The sequence below is a fragment of the Pipra filicauda genome, unplaced genomic scaffold (genome assembly GCF_003945595.2).
Source record: "Pipra filicauda isolate LSUMZ 115617 unplaced genomic scaffold, ASM394559v2 scaffold5_size6683894_pilon, whole genome shotgun sequence".
In the NCBI taxonomy this organism is placed as follows: Eukaryota; Metazoa; Chordata; class Aves; order Passeriformes; family Pipridae; genus Pipra; species Pipra filicauda.
The window spans coordinates 6,191,375-6,213,020 of record NW_024104754.1 but is presented as its reverse complement, the minus strand read 5'-3'; the positions used below and the strand labels follow the sequence as shown (position 1 = coordinate 6,213,020).

Below are 21,646 nucleotides of genomic sequence, written 5' to 3'. Positions count from 1 at the left end.
TAGTCAGTAAAATATGCCTGTTGGTTCCAGGGAACAGTTGTGGAAACTGGAAATTGGTCTTTCATGAAGGAGTGTGTATCAGCTGCTAAGCGGGAGGTTGTCTTGTACAGTGTTTTGGTCCTTGGCACAGGTAGAAGTCAACCAATCACTCACAGATTCCATCAGCTCCCCGTGTTCCTGTTAGGTCAAACATTTCACTCAGTCTTGCTTAAACAAAATGAAGGTAGTCAGCACCTTAGCCTAGCAGGCTAAGTGAGGCGTTGTGAAAGAAACTGGGTGTCTGTTGAGGAAGAATATGGGCTGTGGGAAAATATGGCTCTTGGCTGTAACAAAGCTTTGGTACACAGTAAATAGGCTTTATAAGTACGGCTTCCCCTCATACAGAAAGTGGTTCGGATTTTTTGTTTGTTTTTCCTTTAATAGAACTCCTGAAAAGAAGGTAGTTTGGAGGTGGTAGATTTGACAACAAATAAACCACAGTCTGGGTTGCTTCCCCGGTAACCTGCACAACAGTCGGTATTGTAATGTGGAGGGGAAAGAAGCAGTTTACCACTGAGCTTAATCTTTTAGTCCTGCTTTTGTTTGTAGTTCATTCTGTTTCTCATTCTGAAGTTAAGCTGGCCAAACAACAGGTCTTTCTTGTGCTTGCTCAGGCATGCCTGTCTTCAATTTTACTGTTACAAGGGCTGTAGAAGTCACAACATTAAGAGAAGAGCTGTCAAAGTTAAAACTTTGTTGTGATATGTGTGCAGAGTCTCCTTTTGGAAGCTTCAAGTTCCCATAAAACCGCAACTGGAGTGTGTTGCCAGTGTAGAGGCTGTTCACTGCTCTGAATGTTTAACTGGGTGCTCTGAATTGCTCTCCGCAGAGATGGTGATCTCTTGTCAGTGACTGGGCAGGGGACATGGGCTCCTAACTCTGGCACTCGATCTGTGCTAATAGCAGATGTCTGTGTTGCTGAACTCTTTCCAGGGCACGTGAAATGGCTGCAGATGACAAACGGTCTCCGACACTGGACTCTACCGGTGATCTACCTCATTCTCCCAGCAGTCCATCTCATCTCACTCACTTCAAACCACTGACTCCTGACCAGGATGAGCCTCCTTTTAAATCAGCCTACAGTTCTTTTGTAAATCTCTTCCGTTTCAGCAAAGGTGAGGGCTGGGGGACTGTGTGTGTGTGAGCTGTGTGTGCCCTCTGCTGCCACATAAACTTGTAAAAACACCTCTGAATATAAGAGTGTAATGTCAGATGGCTGATGGTGAGTAGTTCTTTTTCGAGAAATGTTGGATTTTGATTTTACGTGACATAGTAGAGCTTTGCTATGGGAGAAGATAGCTGGCATCTTGCAGCTAGAAATCTGTGTCTGCCCATGAAAGTCAAGACAAGCCAGTTAGCAGATAGCATTGTATAGATTCTTAGCTTGACATCAGAATTCCCTTTGCTTATGTGAGGTTTTCTTGGGCTGCAAGGAGTAACTCTCTGCCAGCCTGTATGAGCAAAATGCTTGCTTGTCCTTCCAATGCAAGTTCTTGTCCCACTTGCTCCGTCCCTCACCTTCCTGTGCATCTTCTCCCTTCAGTTGGGTGACATCTGAGCTGCAATAAAGCAATGTATTTACAGGAAGTCCACACTTAATTTCCATGGCTTAGATGTTCCCCATTAAGAGGTCTGAAATATTGTGACAGTTTCATATATCAAAAAGTACTAATTAATTTTGGCCTTTGTGCTGTATGTATCACGAAATATGTTCTCAGTAGGCAAGCTCTAAAAGAACTTCATGAGTTTCTTATTTGTTTCAAAGGAATATCCTGCAAAGAGTGGTGATTGAACGCACCTTGATTTTGTACAAAGTCTGCATACCTCTACTGGAGATGGCGGACTGGTCAGCTGCTTTTGTTTAGTCTGTTCGTTATCCAGCTCTGCTAAGCTGCAGTGTTTGGGCTAGGGGAAAAGGGCCAGGATAGCTTTTTGCATAAGCAGACTGATCTGTTTAGACTCTTCTTGTGCAGAATGAAAAATAATTATCTGCTATGACTGCTATTAGTTTGCATAGTAGAGTAGCACCTGTCATTGCTAATTTATTGAAAGGAAGATAAGATGTGGTCAATATTGGCTTCACTTGTTTGTTTCTGACAAATGTAGCTGGAGTCAGCAAAGTCTTGTGTTGACAGAATGGGAAAACAACCTTGAAACAACACATGAAATGGACACATTACTAGAATCAATGAGAACCTGGCTATGCTTGATCTGCTGATGGAAATTAAAGGCTGCGGTAACTTTAGTGTCACCTCAGTACTGGCTACTAACATAACTGAAAAACTCTTTTCAGGGCAGAAGCTGATAATCAAGTGTAGCTATTCCATAAAGCAAGAATAATTAATGTTTGCCAGTTTTGTTTTTTAGACACTTTTCACATTAGGGATATTTCTGAAATAGCCTGACAGACAAGTTCTAAATACCTTCCTGTTTCCATGATTTCTATGGTACTTTTAAAATTGAAAATTTATGTGTTTTGTGATGCTTAATCATGATCCAGATCTCAGTCTATTTGTGAGACTTTTTTTACCTTTAGTGTTGCATGCACTACTGGTTTTCTTTATCATGTCTGAACAGTTGTTTTCTTGCTTCTTGTCAACTCTAGATGATGGCAGGCTTTCATCCCCAGCAGAGAGAGCAGAGGCAGGACAGAGTGATCCACAAGCATTGAGTGGTGGCTGGTCCAGTCCTCAGCATCCCACCAGGGCTCAGTCTCTGAGATCACCGATTCCTTACAAAAAACAACTGACTGGTGAACTGCAAAGAAGATCTTCTGCGACTCTGGGTAATTTCAGCTCTTTGTGCTATAAGGCCGTGTTGTAGTAGCCAGTCTGGGATGCTTCAGGGTGAGGTGAAAGGAGGTGAGCAAAGGTTCATTGACTGTCCAGTTTTATAACAGAATTTATTATAAGGGTATGCTGCTTCTGTTAGTGAGGTTGCACTTTAACCTCAGAAACGTGTTCCCCCCACCCTTCTTGGTGTTCCAGCAAGACAACCTGTTGTTGGGGCTCTGCTCTTTCAATTGTAAAACAGTCTGGAACAGAAGACTACCAAAACTCATCCAACATTTTAAAGTCACTGAACCTTGATCCTGAAAATTTCTGCTTTGTCTTGAGAGATTACAGTTTTTTAACATCCACATGCTACCTCTGACTTTAGTGCTCAGTCTGAATGGATTCAATGTTTCTGTCTTCAAGGGAGTTATAAATGCAGGTTTTTGCTTGTAGCTGTTTTGAGGAGAATAGGAAGTTGTGCTTAAGTATTTTTTTTCAGTTCTACCTAACCTTGGAACTATTGCCAGATGCCATACTGAATCTTTTAGCTGGAATGGGAATTGAATGTAATTTTAAAGGTGCAGATGTGAATTGGCTTTATGAAGATCGGGAAGAGCTAGGAAGGAGATTTCAGGGGTCCTTTTTGAGATCTGCCTGGTTCCTGTCAGCTCTTTGTGATAGCCTTGAGGAAACTGCTGAGCTGGGTAACTGTCCTGTGCAAGACAGTATTTCCAAGAGTATGGTGCCTAGTGCAGACAAATCAGATCTTAAATGTTGTTAATGTGTATGGGATTTTTAGAAAGATGTCTAGTCTTGGTAACCAGGCAAAAGTCCAGTAGAGATAGCTAACATTTTCATCTAAGTCACTTGCATGCTTAGTTGAACACATTTATCATCTTCCTTTTTCCCTTCTAGTACTCTTTGTTCTATTTAGTTGTGCCTGTCCCAGCAAACCAATTAAGATTTGGGCTTTTTTTAAAGATCTTTCTGGAATGTGCCAAGTACAGCCATGTGCTCTTGGCCAATCTACTTTATTTTTAATTACCTCATGTAGATCACTTGGAAACTGCCTGGGGATTAGAGGTTAGAAACCTTCAGGTGAGGTATGTTGTTTGGTATTCAGAAGGCAGAGATAATCTTGCTGGTTGACTTCTGCTGGGATTAGGCAGCCAGGGAAATAAGACTTAGTTTAATGTGTAGGGAAGGAACTGTTGCTGTATTATTCCAAATCCTTTTCAGGACCTTCATTCATGTCCCTGGATTTGAATTGCAAGTATGCTTAGAAAAATGTCATGATGAATCAGCCTGGAAAGAAGTAATGTTAGACCAAGCAGGAATTGCTGGATTTTTGAAGAGATTTCTGTGAAGTTGTGCGCTGAGTGGCCTGACTCCCTGTTGAGTATTTTCCCCCAAATAACCTTGGTAACAAACATGAACTCTATGTAATGCAAGTAGAAGCATACTGGATTGGTGAGGAGGTTTTGGGGGAGTTTTTAGGCCATCTCACTTTATTTGAAGAGGGAAAGAATTCTTGCATTGCCTTTCTCCAAATTCAGACTTAGTTTTCTTTTTTGAAGCAAACTTAAGATAATTTTTTTCCTTCATTTGCCTTAAAAGGCGCTGAATAATCAGATCTTTGAGGATTTCTGAACACTGAGCAGAGGAGAATTTTACTTCTGCTATTGCCGCTGATGCTGGGCTGCACAAATAATCTTAGAAATTATTCTTATATCTAAATAATGAAAAGTAGGAAAATAAGTGATGTGATTTACATAAACACCTAGGTTGGTAGGTTGGTTCACCCACTCAGTTCAGTGACAGTGAGGTGTCTAATCTAGTTGAGTTTTCTTGTGGTCTTGTATCTGCAGGCCTGTAAATGTCTCTCAAGGCTTTGCCATTACCCAGATACTTTGTAACATCAGCAGGTGTAGGCAAAAAAATGTGTAAGTACTTCACAAAGGTCTCCAGCCTACTTGATCTTAAATAATATGTCAAGCAAACTGAAAGGAATAAATAAATAAAAGGCTGCTGCTGGTGCCTCTAAACAGTGATGGAATGAAATTGCTCCTGAAGATTCTGACTCTCACCCCTCATCTGTCCATTAGCTTGCCCTGTATGTGCAGCAGATACTCTAATTGCTCAGGGACCATGCTGGCTGACAACTGCAAGTACAGAACAACATGGAGGGGTGGTTGCTTTTGTAGGAAACCACCTAGTATCAAATATGTAGAGTTTCAACTGCTTCCCTTCAGGACTGCTTACGCAAAAACATTATAATAGCACCTTGCTGGCTTTTGTGAAAATAGGAGAAGCTGTGGGTGCCTGGCTTGTGTCAGAGATGCTCTGAGGATTGTATGGCTGAAGAACCAGTGCTGAGACTCTGCAATGGCTTCTGTGGCCTCTCTCTTGGATAATCTCTTGCATCCTTGTATACTGGAGTAGGGTACTGCAGAGCAGATGTCACTTCTACAGTACCAGAGGGCTCAGCTGGTTGTGTTGGACTGCATGTGTCTGTGCTGTCAGATGAGGAATTTCAAGGTGCTGGATTGAACCAAAATAGTCTGAGAATGAGACTGTTGTCACCGAGATAATGTCACAATAGTAGGGAACTGTAAAGGAGCTTAGTAGGAGTAAGGGATGGCCAGTGATCACATGGTAGGGGAAGAAGGCCTGAGGAAAGCATATGGTGGTTACTGGGAATCATGTAGAGCATTAATTATTACCAGAGCATCTTTTCTAATGAAAAAAGATTTTGGAACATGAAAATGCATGTTGTAAAATGAAGTTAAGGCCAGCTTCCATACTTTTCATATAAGTACTTTGCATGCAAGTGACTTGAGGAAGATGTGATATTTGAACTGTGGTAGTGAACTTGAATAGGAAATTATATGCTTTGGCAGCAAATGACTAGAAAACCAATTCATGTTGATTTGTTTTAGCAGAACTGTGGCATCCCTGGCAAGGGTATTTTTTTATTGTTGAAACTATGAAGCTCTCTGTACCTCTTGGGTTAGGGTATGGTCATGTAGTTAAGTTGCAACAAAGAAGTTCTTGTGGTGTTTTTGCCTTATCATTCACTGTAAAAATGATTGCTAAAGTACTATATAGTCATGAAAGAAACTCTGTAAAAACATATTTCCGTGATTCAGAAGATGTATAGGTTTTACCAAGATCAGCAGCTATGAATACATAGAGGAAGAATGAGGGCTACTGTTGAAATAGGAGAACTTTTTTTTTTAGTAGCTGTAGGAGTTAACTTTTAGCTTAAGAATGATAAATAGGTTAGAAATAAGTCAATTTGGAAATCTGTATGGAGTCCCTTTGGTATATTGAGATTATGTTCAGTGAACATATAGATGGGAAGGGAATGGATAGAAGAAACACAGTTGCTGCATAAACTGGTATTCCTGAAAAGATGTGTTCCACAGTCATGTTGGTGTGTTATACTTAAGGGCTGAGATGCAGCAATGACAAATAAAAGTTTGTGGAGCTGATCTGATTGTCATAACAGATTAAATAACACTTAATTCAAGTTTACTTTTATTTTAAAACCTGATTTGTTGTGTGTGGCTTGAATTGTGGGTGATGGGGTGTGGGGTTTTTAGGGGTTTTTTTGGGTGGTGTGGATTTTTGTGTGGGGGTTTGGTTTTTTATTTCTTTTAGTAGCATATACTGAGTTTGCTATCTCAGAAGCATCAAAAACGCTTACCACTACTTAGATGTATAAGTGTAGGCAACCCTCTTGGACCACACCAAAAGAAGATATGAAATCTCTTAAGATGTGCAATTGATGGCAGTTGGGATGATGATGTGGGCAAAGCAAGAAAAGTGCTCTTACAGTTTGTGTTTGTGGAAGGGAAAACACGGGTTTTGCAGATTTAATGGTGAAATGAGGAAATAATGTTTGCAATGCTGAGAACGTATACATCTGTAAATCATGTGTGCATTAGCTGAGAAAATGACTGTGGTATTTCTAATAGTGATGAGGAGTGAGAGTTAACCTAACATTGATACATCTGCATTCTCTTGTAAGGATGTTGTTTTAGACGCAGTGCATCCTATATTGCAGGAATGATAACTTCTGTTCTTGCTATATGATGTGTTTTGCCCCAGAAAGGGAGAAATCCCATGATTGAGAAGGAAAAGAGCCAACTGAATTTTAATCTGAGAATCAGTCAGCTTCTCTAGTATAAACAGGTTAGCCATGTGCTGCTACTGCTGATGGCATGTTTTTTTTCTCATGTAGATGATAAATCCCTTTTGACGTTGTTTTATGTAACAGAGAAAAGGGCATTTAGCTAACTAGAACCAGTGTGACATTTCCTCATAGCTGTGTATGTTTGTATTTTGGGAGTCATCTGCCTGACAAGATTTGTAGCTAGTTAGGCAGGAGATCTGATAATAATTCTTAGATTTGGAAGCAGCATTCCTGGAAAGGAGATACTCTTGAATTCAGAGGAATATCCAGGAAGTAAATGCAACATAGATCTTGTGATAGAAGTAAGGAGGAACCAGAGGTTTCTATGGTATTATCAATGTTTTCTTGAAACATGAAAGACCCTTTAATCACCCTGAAATACTCACCTTGGTATTGCCCAAAAGTCTATTTGTTTTATTTTTTTAAAAAATAAATTCCAGGTGTCTGGCCACAGAAATGTGTTTAAGCATCCTAGAATCGCTTAAAAAAAAAATCTCTTGTTGTACATAGTAACTATACGTGGGCTGATTAGCTAAAAATATATACTAAAAACCTGAAGAGGAGGCATGGACTCCCACGGTTTTAGTCACATTACAAGTGAGGGTTTTGGTCTCTTGCACACAAAGCAATAGCCTGGTTGTTACTGCACTGCAACAGTTAACAGGCTTGTGCCAGAGCTGTCAGCATTCCCGCTGACATCAGTGCTATCTGAGGCAGTAAACAGAAAGCAGCCATGACTGTTCTTCCTGTGCTGGGGCAAGCTAAATAAAACGCTAGTCAGATGGAGAGCAACGAGGCTGGTAAGAAACTTTAAACTCTTCAGAAAGTTGTTGATGTAGAAAAGGGACTCTGAAAATGTTTAAATATTTAGGTAAATAGAGAACTGTGTTTTCAAATCTTTCTGGAGGGAAGGATCCTATTTGTAAGTCATACAGCAACGCTTCAAAGTAGTCAAGTGTTTTATAGGAAAGAAATTAGCTGCATTACCTTTTTATTCAGGAGTCACTTTGCTATAGTTAATCAAGAATGACTGTGCAAGTTCTCAACAACTTGGCTTTTTTTCTTAGGAAAAAAACCAAACCAAACCAAAGAAAAAACCTTAAATATGTGAACTTCTGGGTGCATTTTATTCAGAGCGACTGTTTTTAATAGAAAATGAGCAATTGAGTCCTGGCATTGACTGTAGTAATTTATAAATAAATTTAGGTTGAGGCGTTGACTTATACCACTCCTAGAATGAATGTGAATATTGTTGCAATTCTTTTTTAAGTATTAATATCCTAGAGGGCATTTTTAAAATGAGAATTCAGTGTTTTGTAAAAGACTGCTACAAGCTTCCTATTGTAGGTTGAAAATCACTTCTTTAAAAGATGTTTTTGTTCTCAGAGAACTTGGGTGGCTTCTTGTAAACACAGAGGATGGTATTTAAAATGTCAGTCAAAGCAAACTATCTGGCATCAGAATCTTCTTTTGGGGGAAGAGAGTGCAAAGGCAAGAAGTGATACACACTGTAACTTTAGAAAATGTAATATATGTAATGTAATACATGTAATGTAATATATAAGTGGACATTTTTCCTTCTAATGGGATTTTGTGTTGTGATGTGGATATTGGTGTATCATGAAAGAAATAAGTACTACTCTCTCTTCCCTTTCAGACAATCGAAGGAAAGTAGAACCACCTCTTGGAGGTCATGATCCTCGAACAGCAGTTCAGTTAAGAAGCCTCAGCACTGTTTTAAAACGCCTCAAAGAAATCATGGAGGGGAAGAGCCAGGTAATTCTTTTGAACGATTTGTAGGCCAAACAATCTAAAAAAATTGTCTGTTTTCTGGGCTTCTCTGACCTTTGTTTTTAGATACATCATGATAGGGGTTTTTTGTTTGTTTGTTTGTTTGTTTGTTGTTGGTTTTTGGTTTTTTTTTGATATTTGAAGGATGAGTGAATAAACTCAAAAAGCATTGTGTGAACGCAGGGGAAACAATTTCAGTTTTTGCTGACTCTTGACTTGTCAAACATCTGTCATATTGTGGGGGTGAATCATTGCAGTTACCAGGCTTCTTGTGCACGGACCAGATGCTGTCTTTAGACTCCTTCCAGCTTAGGTTGGAAGTATTACCTGATGGTTTTCTCCCTAGAAGGCTAACCATGGGCAGGTGAAACACATTGACTGCCACAAATAGTAATGAGAATTCTGGTAATTAATTAAATCTTCTACTTACTATGGTAATGATTGGTCAGCAGTATTTGCTTGAAAGGCTTGTCTTGTTAATCAGTTTCGATTTAGCTAGAGAAGGATCTGGTGGTTGCTACTGACTTCCTGATTTCACCTCCATCTGCTGAGTTGGACCATACCTTTAATAGGAGGATCTAGTTGAGAAAAGAAGCCACAACTATTTATAAGTGATGGTATAAATAGCTGTGTCTGTGGGCAAGACATGAACAGGCAAAAGTACATTTAATTAAACTGACTGAGGAGAAAAAAGGCTTTTGGCTTGATTGCTTTTGCAGTAGACTTTGAGTAAACTCACTTAGCTTCCAGTGCTATTCTACTTGTAAGAATAAGTTTGCTTTGGTAGAAAGGGCAATATTTTTGAGGGTGAAGCAGAAGTCCTTCATTACAGTAAGTGGGGCATTGAGTGTGACACCTGCTAATAATTCAATTTGAAGGCCTTAGAGATTTTCAGACATCTCTGAATGCATTGGAGAAGTGCTGAAACAGACACGATGCAGCAGTAAATGAATATGACCAGATGTTTATCTGGAAGTGGCATGTTAGTTGTCAGCATGCTGACTTCTGGACTAAAAGTAATGCATCAGTGCCTTTAACTGCAGCCATGTCTTGCTTGAGTCACTCCATGCAAAAGTTTCCTGCTGCTGTGGTCTTGGTCTTTCTCTACAGGAGACCACTCTACTGTTGTAGAAAGCTTTCTCAAATTCTGGAAGATGCTTTTCTAATGAGTATCTGCTGTTAATGGGGGTCAGAATCCTGTTCTGAACCCTTCCTTGTAGGCTGTTCTTGTCATGAGCATTGGCTCTGACTTGGAAGGCAGAGAACTGGAAGGTGTCACCAGCAGTGGCTGAGTTTTTAGTCATGTCCAAACGGGGCAGAGGCACTGCTGCTCGGAACAGTGAGTCTTTCTGTCGTAGAGTCAGAGACTTGGCTTATCATGCAGAGCTGCAGCAAAACCTGTTATTGGCATCCCCTGCAGCTTTGCAGCAAGTCCTTGACAAAACTCTTCATTGCAACTTTCCCCATTTTAAAAATTTCTAGATTCTCCAAAACACTAGACTGCCTCGAGCAGTCTTCCACCTCTTTCTGTATGAGTTTTCTTGGGTGAGGACAGCATGGAAGTATTGTCTTGTTGATCATAACTGTTTTGGTCTCAAAATTGGTCTAGCAGCTATGTCAAACTTTACTTTATGAACATCCAAAAATAAACCCCAATTCAGGGTATGGGGTTTTTTTGATTATGTGAAAATCAGAGCACAGATCACTTTTCTTCTGTTTGGTTACTGTCTTCTCTGGTTGTTTTGAGAAAATACTTGCAGCAGTTTCTCTTCCTAAGAAAAAACCTGGAGTATTCAGTCCCTCTGAAAAGGCTTTTTGCCAGAACTGAACTCTTGCAAAGAGTGTTTCACAGTCAGGCCTGTCATGTGACCATTAGCAGTTGTTTCCATCCATGGTAGTTGCAGCTGATGTGCTCAGAATCATAATTGAGAGATTTGTCTTGCTCTATAGCTTCAACACCAAATTGAAGTTTTTTGAAAAGAAAACAAGACAAAAATTCCTGTGGCTGCACCAGTGCTGTAAATCAATATATGTTGTTGTCTGCTGAATGTGAATTCTGTAGTTGTCTTCTCACAGGAGTTATCTGGAGTTTTGAAACAACATCAGTTTGGGACACAGGCTTTTACAACAGTTTACTGGCGTGTTGAAGAATTTTTTACATGTATCTATAATACTTCTAAAATATTAGCTGTTGAAATTATCTTTGTGCACTGATAATTCCTGATAACTTGATTTACCTGTATATAACAACTTCAAGTTAATGTATGGTGGGGTTTTTACTTTTTTAATAATTTTTTTTTTCTTTTCTTTTTTAACTGTACTAGGTGAGGGTCTTTCATGTGCTAGGGTCAAATGAGAGGGAAGAGCAATCAGTATTTGTTTGTTTGTTTGTTTCTTTTTGACCTTCATCTGCAGCTCATGATAGTTTTTATCTGCTTTGCTTCCATCTTGGATCAGGGAGGCCAAGTCTTACTAAATTTACTCTCAGAGTTCAGAGCTCTCAGCCTTCTGGCTCCCTATAAAACCACATGAAAAATCCTTTCTGTGTATGTCTGTGCTTATATGCAAGAGTGTGTACACACACACACGCATGTATATGAATATATGAGCACAGTCCACACAGCAGTCATGAAACTAAACATGCTTTTTTTATTTACAAAAAAAGGCTTTTATCTGCTGTCTTCTTTTGTAGGACAGTGACTTGAAGCAGTACTGGATGCCTGACAGCCAGTGCAAAGAATGTTATGACTGCAGTGAGAAATTCACCACCTTCCGGCGAAGGCACCACTGTCGACTTTGTGGGCAGATCTTCTGTAGTCGATGCTGCAATCAGGAAATCCCTGGAAAATTCATGGGCTACACAGGTAGGGTTTATCTGCTGAGGAGCAGAACAGTCTCTCTGTGATGAGTTCTGTTTGGGCTACTGTATTTTAAATCCTGGCATCTGCTAGAAAATGCTGTACAGGTCTGTAGTGGGCTTAAAAATGAGCAAAAAGAACCACAGGACCTGATTCTACCAATTTCTTTATGGACAATGGTGGATTATGCCATGCCTGCTTATTTTTATCACACTACATCCATCATGACAAAACAAATATGATCACTATTTAACAAGGTTATGCACTACAAAAAGTGTGCTCAAGGAAAAGCTGCTCTTAGTAACAGTAGTTTTAAAATGTAATGATCTACATGTTCTAATTGAGGGTGAGAGAGACTCTTTCCAATGCCAATTACCATATTCTAATGGAGGTGATGTTTTCCAGACACACCAGCTGGTATGTCATATCTGACTGGCTATTGTGGTACCATCATTTCAGTGTGCACATGTGCTCTCTCTCTCTCTCCCTGCCCCCACAACCTGTCTCTCTCTTGCTGGTCCTCTGTTACACGTCACTGGCCTTGGAAAAATTCCCCGAGTTCGTAATTATCTGAGGTTTTGCCCTTTAAGGGAATATGAGAATTAGACTTAAACTTGCAAAGAGGTTTTGAAACAGAAAATCCTTCTGTTTTCAGCACTATACACCTCTGATCCTGTAGGAACAGAGTGCTGTTTGTTCCTGTTCACTTACACTGTCTGGTTCCCCTTTCCACAGGGGATCTCCGAGCCTGCACCTACTGCCGTAAAATAGCCTTAAGCTATGCACACTCCACAGACAGTAACTCCATCGGAGAAGACTTAAATGCTTTGTCAGATTCTGCCTGTTCTGTATCAGTGCTGGATCCTGGGGAGCCGCGCACGCCCGTTGGGAGCCGTAAAGCCAGCCGCAACATCTTCCTGGAGGAGGATCTAACCTGGCAAAGGTAAAGTGAATGGCTGTATGCTGAGCTCCAGAATCTTAACTCTGTTTTCGGGCTGACAGCTACCTAGATAAAACCTGGTGGTTTCCACTTAGGAAATTTAGAAGTGTATCTCCTGTAAAAAGAACCTAATCCTATGCTTGCTTCCAATATTCTTTTCAAGTTGAAATGTGGAAACTTTTGTAGTGGAGTTTTAAGTTATTTACAGTTCTTCCTTCTACCTATTGAATCAGTGATTCTATGCTAGTGACAGAGCAGACTTTTATCTTCAGAGTTTAAAAAGATGGAGCCAGAATCATTCCTTCCAACCACCAATGTGTTGAGAGGCAAGTTGATGTAATATTGATGCTTTACCTGTTTAGGTTTTGAATTGGGCAGGAGAATATAAGGAATGCTATCTGTGTAAATAAGAGAAAAATACTGGAAGGGACCACCTGTTTCAAATGAAGTGGGATCAAAAGGACAGCTATAAAGGTTCTCTGATCTCCTTTCAAAGTATATTTACTCCTATTGTTCTCAAATGAAGGGATCTTTATATTTGGAATGTGAGTAAAAGAACACTGTACTTCTCAAGCAGCATGCAAGTTTCTGAGGACCTTGATTTAATTTAATGTATGGGGAGGAAGAAATAATTGGATGTGGTATTTGTGCTCATTTCTCTAAAACCAGAAGAAAAGGAAGATGTGAAACGACTGAAGAGGTCTCAAGTCAGAACCTTTAACTGAGAGGTAGTGTTAGTGACATGTGCCTCTCAGCAGATCTCTTCTGATAGTATTAAAAGAAAAAACCTCAAACCCAACTGTCTTCAGAAAGTGCCCTGACTCTGGCTTTGCATATAACTTTTCAGAGTATGGTGCTCCTGTGTGGAAGCACTTGAATAATCAGCTTTAGATCTACATACAGGAAAGTACTTCTGATTTTATGTTATGATCATTTAAAGCAGTAACGTAACAACACTTGGGATAAATACTACTAGATTTTGAACTGGGGAATAAATGTGTGTTCTCTTCAAAATAACTAAGGTACTGTTAGTTTTGTCTTCTGATATGTTGTTAGTATCTTTATTATGGCAGTTCAGCGGCTTGTAGACATGAACATGTAAAGAAGGTATTTATATCTTTATTTTAGCACTTGGAAAATACTGCCTATTATTGAAAGGCTGATAACTTTCTATAATAGAGCACTTTGTCTTGTTGGGAGACGCTGAGTGAATGTGGGCTGCTTTTGTGTGTGACAGGAAAAGAGACTGAGATTATGTGGTTTATTGTTGCTTAGGAGGATTAACATTTTCTTCAATGCTTGTTGCTCTTAAAGTGTACAACTTTGCAGTAGGCTACAGGGCTTTTCTTAAGTACTGTGTTTGGTAGTTCTTGATTGACCTTAAGAGGTTTAAACTCAAAATATTGAGTTTAAATGGTACCACAATTGAAACCGGTGACTCACAACTTCACAACAGAGCAGTGGTTTTTGTTCTAATGTGGGGCTTCTTCTTGAGAAGTAGTTTGTTTCAGAAGAAAACTTAAGAGTTGAGTCTCTTCCCAAAATAATGTACATTTGAGATAAGGCTCTTGCTTCTCCTGCTGTCATGCTGCAAAGCAGGGAGAAAAGCATTTAGGTGGGGTGAGGCTGCATTTACTTGTCAGACGTTGCTCTACTCTTTGAGCAATTGGAACATAGAGTTCCTGCTTTAACTAACTTGAAGGGCCATATCCTTTAAAAGTGAAGGAGTGGTGTACTCTGGGTAAGTACAGCTACTCGGGCAAAGTTGTATTGCTTACAGTTTCTCATGAAGAGCATTTATCACACTAGAGCACAGCCAGTATGGCTGTATCGGTTGGCATGTGGTGACTTATGTCTGGTATGGTTTTGCCAACAGGATTGATGGTGTATGAACATCTGCTGTCCTTCTTCTTGGCGTAGAAGTAAACGGAGGGCAAAGGTGGTAGTGATCAGGTTAAACAATTACAGAAGGTTGTCAGGCTATCTTGGTAAAAGCTGTCTAGCAATAGCTATACGCAGCATTGCATGGATTGCAAAGGTGATGTGCTGGGGAGGTGGGGGCAATGTCTCTACCTCCAAAGCATGAATAGCAGCCTATAAGGAAGGAGAATGTGTAAGAAAGGGATATAGGAGAAGCAAGTGGGAAGGCAGGATAATAAAAGAAATGGGAAGGGGCTGTATTGTCTAAGACTTGAATTTGAAAAGAGGAGACTTGAGCACTGTCTTCCAAATATCATTGGCCTACAGATAGGAAAGATTTCCCTATTCCCTTATTGATTTAACAGTCATGAGTGTGAGTGAGAGGTAACACAACAATTAATTGTACTTTAATTATAGCTGTTCTGACACTTCTGTATGTCACAAATCTCTCAAACATCTCTATCATTCTCCTTTCCATGCAGTTTGATTCACCCAGACTCTGCAAGTACTACGTTGTCTGCACGCCTTGGCTCTGTCCAGGAGGATGCAGGGAAGTCACCAGCTAGAAACAGGTAAACTAATAATTTCTGTTCTGGATGCACTCCTAGCACATTGTTTGCTGTAAGGCCTGTAGTTTTGGGCTTGTTTTTACTGTGTGCTGTTACACGTCTAAAATGGGACATGCCACTACCCATATGTAGTAGTGAGGAAAGACCATTTGTGTACATATTCATATTAATAAATGTACTGCTTTTGAAGAATCTGTCATTTGCTGCTGAGTTGGTCAAACAGAAGTGGTGATGAAGAAAGGTACAATTCTGAGGAAGTTGAAGAAATGGGAGTAACACGTACTCGGTAAAGGCAGGTAAAGACTGAGGTCATGGAGGAGCAGAGGTGTAGGTATTTTTTATTTGTTTGTATTGTATGCATCTCCATCTGCTCTTCCATTAAGGATAATCTTATTTAAGTTACCAGGTTTCCTTGGGCTAAAATCCCTTCATAGATCTTTATGCAAGAGTGCTGGAATGAACTTTAAATTGTTCATGAGAGCTTTAGTATAAGTTGAGTGCTTGAGCTTAATCCCATTAAATAGGCTGGTATTAGAAGAACAAGCTCCCACTTCACAGTGTTTCTGCTGTGGTACTGGTTACATACTTCTCTTATGGTTAAAGTGAGGAAATAAAGGTAAGGCAAGGATGCCTTACAGAGCAAAGATAACCCAGATTTCAAAATTGGAATCAGGAGACATTCAGAGATTTCTTTGCATTGGTGTAACAGGAGTGCAGAATGTTTAGCAATTTGGAGGGATCTGGCAGGACCAGCGAAGACTAGGGAACTCAGCTGAGAAGGATGCCGGGTGTGCCTTTTGGAGAAAGGCATGAAAGGATAAAAGCGTGGAGCTTTTATCTTCTGTGTGATGAGGATGATTAGGAGGAGATGCCTGCACACTAACTGTACAGCTGAGAGCCAAAGAGCTTGCCTGGAGGAGTAAAATACTGGTGAATAAGCTAGTACCAAAAATCAATTCTGGGCAAACGTGGCAGGAGTTAAAAGTTAACAGTCCAGAGTTAAAAGTTCAATGATAAATATTTGCAGTGATGGCAAGAAATGTCTGAAACCTTGAGGGTGGTCTCGTGCTTCCTCTTTGAATTGATTTTGTTTATTTTGAAAGGCCTTTGTGGTTGTTCACACATGCAGTAGTAGGAGGGTTCTGAGCTCGAGGTGGCAAGCCAAAATTCCGCATTCTAGTTACATTTTAACTTTCTGGCTATTCAAGGCCTCACCATAGTACTCACCTGGCGGTACACATGTAATGACGAAGTGTAAGGTATCTGTTAAAATTCTGAACCTGTGGAAACAAAGCTATTGGCTTTGGGCTAAGCGATGTTAGCTTTTAGATCTTCTCAAAGCAGCTGTAGCCATTTCTTTGAGAAAAGCTTGATTATGCCTCTTTCTAGATGAGGTGAAGCAAAAAAGATGCAGGTTGAGTGCATTTATATGCAGGTGGCAGAAGTTACATATTTCTATTTGTTTTCCCTGTGAGCAGAGGATGTGTTGTTTGTTCTCAGTCCTGTTATTTATAATGGGAAAAACCCCAGCAGAACAGTCAGATGTTGCAAGCAGAGGGATTCAAACTGCTCCTTTGCAGGTCCTTCTAAAGGATAGGTATTTTCATTGCAAGATCTCACCCTCTGTTTTAAAAAAGGATACACGTGGGACTTTATTGTATATAATTGTTGATGATAAAGACACAGATACGAAATCTGGCTGTTCTAACTCTTGCGTAATGCCCAAATAAAAAATCCCTGCTGCTTTTACAGGTAGGTGCCACAGCTAAACCAGCTCTTGCAAAACAACTGGGAGGAGTGCTTAATGGTGGACTTCCATGTCAGTCTCATTTTCCACATAAGATTACTTTCTGTTAAGCTACATAAATCTGCCAGTTCTGACTTTGAGATCATTTGAATAGTACAGAGTTTTAGCCTGTCTTGAATGCCTGACAATGACACAAAGCTTTTGCTTATCACCCCTAGGTATATATGGATGTAGGGCCAACATAGTTTCCATTGATTCTGCATATAACTTAAAAGGACCTAACTAAACCCCTTTATCCTCAAGAAACAGAGAAGAAGAAATCAGTGATTTTGAGACTGTTGTACCTTCAGTGCTAGTTCCTTGAAGAACAAAAGCTGAAATAGGGTGGCACTGCTATTTCATGTCTGGGGTCAGCCACATCATCCATTGAGAATTCTTGGGAATAACTGTAGTGTCTGTTAGCCAGTTAGCAAGCTCGATGAAATTATCTGGGTTTCGTTCCAAAGACTAGAGGCTGACAACAGCTCTCATCACTGAGACTGCTGCAAGCCTCTTGAGTTAGTTCAGCATTGGCATTTTGAGCTTCCCTGTTGCTGTAAGCAGAAGTGTTTTCCATCCTCGCTCCTTAGAGTGGTATTAGCACTAATAGCTTACACTGCATGCTTTTTTCTACTCTGTCATGAGAAGTTGCACTCTGGTTTTTCAGTCTCAGTCTAGTTGTGTGTTAGTGGAGCAGAGGGTATCTGGAACTTGTATTTGCATTTGTAACTTCACAACAATTATTGCAAAATGGTGTGTTTGTACTGGAGTGCATAGCCAAGATTTCCTGACAGCTGGGCTGAGATAAGGGTGCACCATATCACAGTACAAGGAAGGCTGCCAGTGACCTCCAGCTTCAGAAGACGGTTTAGCCATTCTGGGGAACAAGTGCTCAAACTTTCAGACTCTGCAAGATTTTAGTCATATATTTAAGAGTGGAGGACAAGGAATTTTAAGTGGATCAGGGAGAGGGGGAAATCTCAGTGCTCTGTTACAGAGATCCTGATGTTAGCTGCCCATGCTGACATCTGTCTTGCCTCCAAACTGCTGGAGCTTCTAATTACACAACATTGCATTCCTTCCTCAGTCTATTCAAATACAGACATATGAATTGGTGTGCCTAAACTTAGTTCTAACTGCTTCATACAAAGAGCTTTACAGAAGTTTATATTTAACTTAAAAGTTCCAAAGCAATACACTTGCTTCCTAGGGATTCTGTCTTCTGCTTTGACAAGGAAGGAAGCATTAAGCAGTGAGTCTGTACTGACCAGGGTAAATGATGTCACAGGCTTGAGTTTGTTTTTAGCATGCTATAAGATAAAGGCCTGCTCTGGTGAAGCCCCCCACAATAACACACTTCAATTCTTCTGTCTCCCGCTACAGGTCAGCCAGCATCACTAACCTGTCACTGGATCGGTCGGGCTCACCCATGGTGCCTGCCTATGAGACATCGGTCAGCCCCCAGGCCAGTCGCACTCATATGAAGGCAGAGACCAGCGAGGATGAGCGGAAAATCCTTCTGGTATCTTTCAGGCTTCTTTTTGCCTTGATTTGTGAAGGCAATGAAGTTTGCCTTTTTTGTGTCATGCAGTAGGAGTGTTTTGCTGCCTTTGGGGACTCTTCTCTAAGCACTCTTATCTGAACCTCTCCTCCAAGTGGAGCAGGGATGGAGAATATTGATGTTGCTTTGGACGTTACTGTCTTCCTGAAACAAATCATAGTTTCATGTGGTGTTTGCATGAAGATCTGCACAGTTTTAGTCTTGATAAGTGTGTTATGCAGTGTGGAGTTAGTGTATGATGGCTCCTTGTGGATTAAACCTGTCAGGGTTGCAGCTGTAATGCAATGATCTGATTTTGTGTTTCTCCAACTTGAGATTATCCCTTTCATAGGCCATGTAATCAGAAACTTCAAATGCCTACTTTGAAATAGTTGCACCGTCATGAATGAATTAAAGCTGTTACAGCTTATTGGGCCAAAAGATAACTTGGCCCCTCCCTTTGTTTTCAGAATAAGTAAAACATTTTGTAGAAGGTTGTAATGATGCACTTTTTCTAAGAGAAATCAACGTGCAATAGTGTTCTGTGTAATTCTGTTATTCCTTCCCCGCAGAGGCAGTGTTGCAGTTACTGTACAACTTCCAGTAAAAAACAGGGTTTCTTTTCTTTGAGGGAAGGGAAGTGTTTTTAGTAAAGGAGGCAAAGATGTTGCAGAGGAGGGAAGGCAGTGTTTTTTTCACATATTAAAAGATTAAAGATCGTTCCCCATTGCCAGTTTAAAATCAGGAAGACTAGTTCTGTGTTGTTAGGTTCTTCCTGCTGTCAGCAGAATGCATACAAGTATTCCTGAGGGTGCAGGAAGAGTAACTCTTGTTTAGTTGCAAAACTCCTTTCCAAGTTGCTCTGTAAATGGATAACCACGTGAGGGAGAGACATGTTTAAGGCACATCTTTATACCACCCTACTTCATGCATATATGTTGATGCAGGCACAAGGAAATTTAAACTGCTATGAATGCAACTTGAACCAAGACGTTCGATTCCCAATGCACTTCAGCTTCACTTTATTTAATTTTTTGTCTGTTTTCTTCCTTGGGGGAGAAGAGGACTGGTAGTATCACTTCTGTTCATGTAAGAGCAGAAGACACAGTGTCAGTTAATGTAGGATTTTCTATGCATTCCCTCTGTTTGTTTAATGCCTTTAGCATGTGGAGTTGACCCTATATCAGCAGTTAATTTAAAGCTTAACCTAGTCCATTCAGAAGACTAATGAACTTTGTTCATGAAATAAAGGTGGGAGAAGTTGTCCGTACAGTGGCGTAAGCACATACTTCTGTGAACTAGAGGTCAAAATCCTTAGGTTAAAAGGATTTGCTGTGTTCTGCCACGTTGTCCAGTTTACTGTATTCACAAGTACAAGGCAGCTGAACTGTGAAGTCTCCAGTTGCATCAAATGGTGTTATCCTATCATGTGTTCTGTTACTGATCCATTTGACTCTGTACCTGGTACGGAAGGGGAGCTACTGACATTGGTTTTAGGATAATGCCCAGGACACTCACTGCTGGAACTAAAAGCAGAAAGCCAGTCCAGTAACAAAAGTGGAGCAAAACACTTGTATCTCAGAGCACTCTTGGGGAAGTGCAACAATGTGGGTCTGGCAGTTAATTGTCAAGCTGCAACCAGTTAAAATTTAATTAAAGCTTTTTTTTCCGTTACACAAAAACAGAACAAATGAGGCATTTGAGAAAGTGAGTTGCAGTGTCTCTTCTCCACCCCTTGAGGTGCTGTGCTGCTTTCTCAAAGTAATCCCAGATCCCCAGTTTCCCTCTGCAACAACAGATTGTGCTGTGCCAAGCCAGGGCACGTATGGGAAGGTAAAAGGGGCCAGGTGCAGAGAGGCAGCTCAGTTTGGATGAAGCACAGCCTGCACAAAAGTTGGTGCTCATGTTTAACAGGCCTAGAAATAAGTCTGAGGTACAGGCTGAAGTGTTCCAAGTGGTGAGGGGAAGAGATTCACAGATTCAAAAATGGTTGAGTTGGGAGGAATACAAACCTTCTTTTCTTAGTGACCAAAGCTAACAGTGTCTGAAAAAGGCTTTATACTGGACAATACAAAAATGGATCCTCAGTAAGAAATGCTATCCTAGAACTTGAACATAGCAGTATGCATTGCTGTGTCAAGTACTTGCTTTATATCTGAGCTTGATATTGGACTAGTATGCTTCACAGTGGCTGGGTTGAGCACAGATAACATAGAAAAATCCCTCTTCCAAAGGATGAGTTTTCATTGTCCTCTGTTTGCTCATACCACCTGACAGCAGTAGTGAGGACGTAAGTATCTTACAGGCAGTACAAAATGTTCCCACATCAAAAATCCCTTAACTCTGAAGTTGCCTGCTTTGTTTTTACATTATTCTCAACTGGATATAAATGGAAGGATATTAGGAGGTGATCTCATATCTGTTTGCTGTTTGTCCTTGCACCTTTGCATAGGTTGTGCAGAATGGCTTAGATTCTGTGCCTATTTGTGGAGGGCTTTTGATCTAGAAGCTGATCCGAAGGCCCAGGTTGATGCCTTTGAAACCAATGCTAAGATTAGACTCATAAGTAACTTGCACATCTCCCTTTCCAGGACTCAGTCCAGCTGAAAGATCTGTGGAAGAAAATCTGCCATCATAACAGTGGGATGGAGTTTCAAGATCATCGCTACTGGTTGCGGACACATCCCAACTGCATTGTGGGAAAAGAGCTGGTCAACTGGCTCATCAGAAATGGGCACATAAGCACAAGGTAAACTTGATGCTTTAGTACAGCAGGTGTCTTCTGTCTGTGTGAGAGCAGGTTGTGAGTTTGAGCTGGTACAGGGTACCTTAGACTGCAGAGACAGACTCCTTTGCAGGGAGATGAGAAAGAAAATTAAAATCTCTTCTTTACTGCCTACTGGAGTAGGCAGTATTCTGACTCCATAGGGCCCAAAACAACAGGGGACAGGGGGCTGTCTTGTTTGGAAACCAGTATGGGAGATAGCTTGTGGGACAACTATCACTCACTTTGAGAACAGTGAGTGTATTACAAAGATTGTCCAAAATGTTCACTGATACTCCAAAGAGCAAGTCTGCCTTTGGGATCAGAGATCACTAATAGTGTTTGATAGCTAAATTTTTGGTGAAGCTGGCAGACTCTTAACCGTATAAGTGAATATAAAGAATCTGGTGTATTTAACTGTGTGAGAACAGCATAAAAGTGAGATGGTTCTTAAGTGTAGAGCAACA

The 21,646-nt window shown here is 40.5% G+C and overlaps 1 protein-coding gene across 4 annotated transcripts in view; it reads left to right on the top strand.

Moving 5' to 3' along the window:
• The window catches only part of PIKFYVE (phosphoinositide kinase, FYVE-type zinc finger containing), a 65,622-nt gene that overhangs the window by 2,016 nt on the left and 41,960 nt on the right, over positions 1-21,646 (top strand). For 3 of the 4 annotated variants that reach the window (XM_027731512.2, XM_027731511.2, XM_039388019.1), the window contains exons 2-9: positions 973-1,154; positions 2,645-2,824; positions 8,669-8,787; positions 11,495-11,666; positions 12,396-12,603; positions 15,003-15,092; positions 18,259-18,397; positions 21,007-21,164. In XM_027731512.2, coding sequence (XP_027587313.1) covers positions 983-1,154; positions 2,645-2,824; positions 8,669-8,787; positions 11,495-11,666; positions 12,396-12,603; positions 15,003-15,092; positions 18,259-18,397; positions 21,007-21,164 — 1,238 coding nt within the window. In that variant the 5' untranslated portion in view covers positions 973-982. Of the gene's footprint in view, positions 1-972; positions 1,155-2,644; positions 2,825-7,730; positions 7,812-8,668; positions 8,788-11,494; positions 11,667-12,395; positions 12,604-15,002; positions 15,093-18,258; positions 18,398-21,006; positions 21,165-21,646 lie in introns of those variants that run through there. The other variant, XM_039388018.1, reaches the window with a different exon arrangement.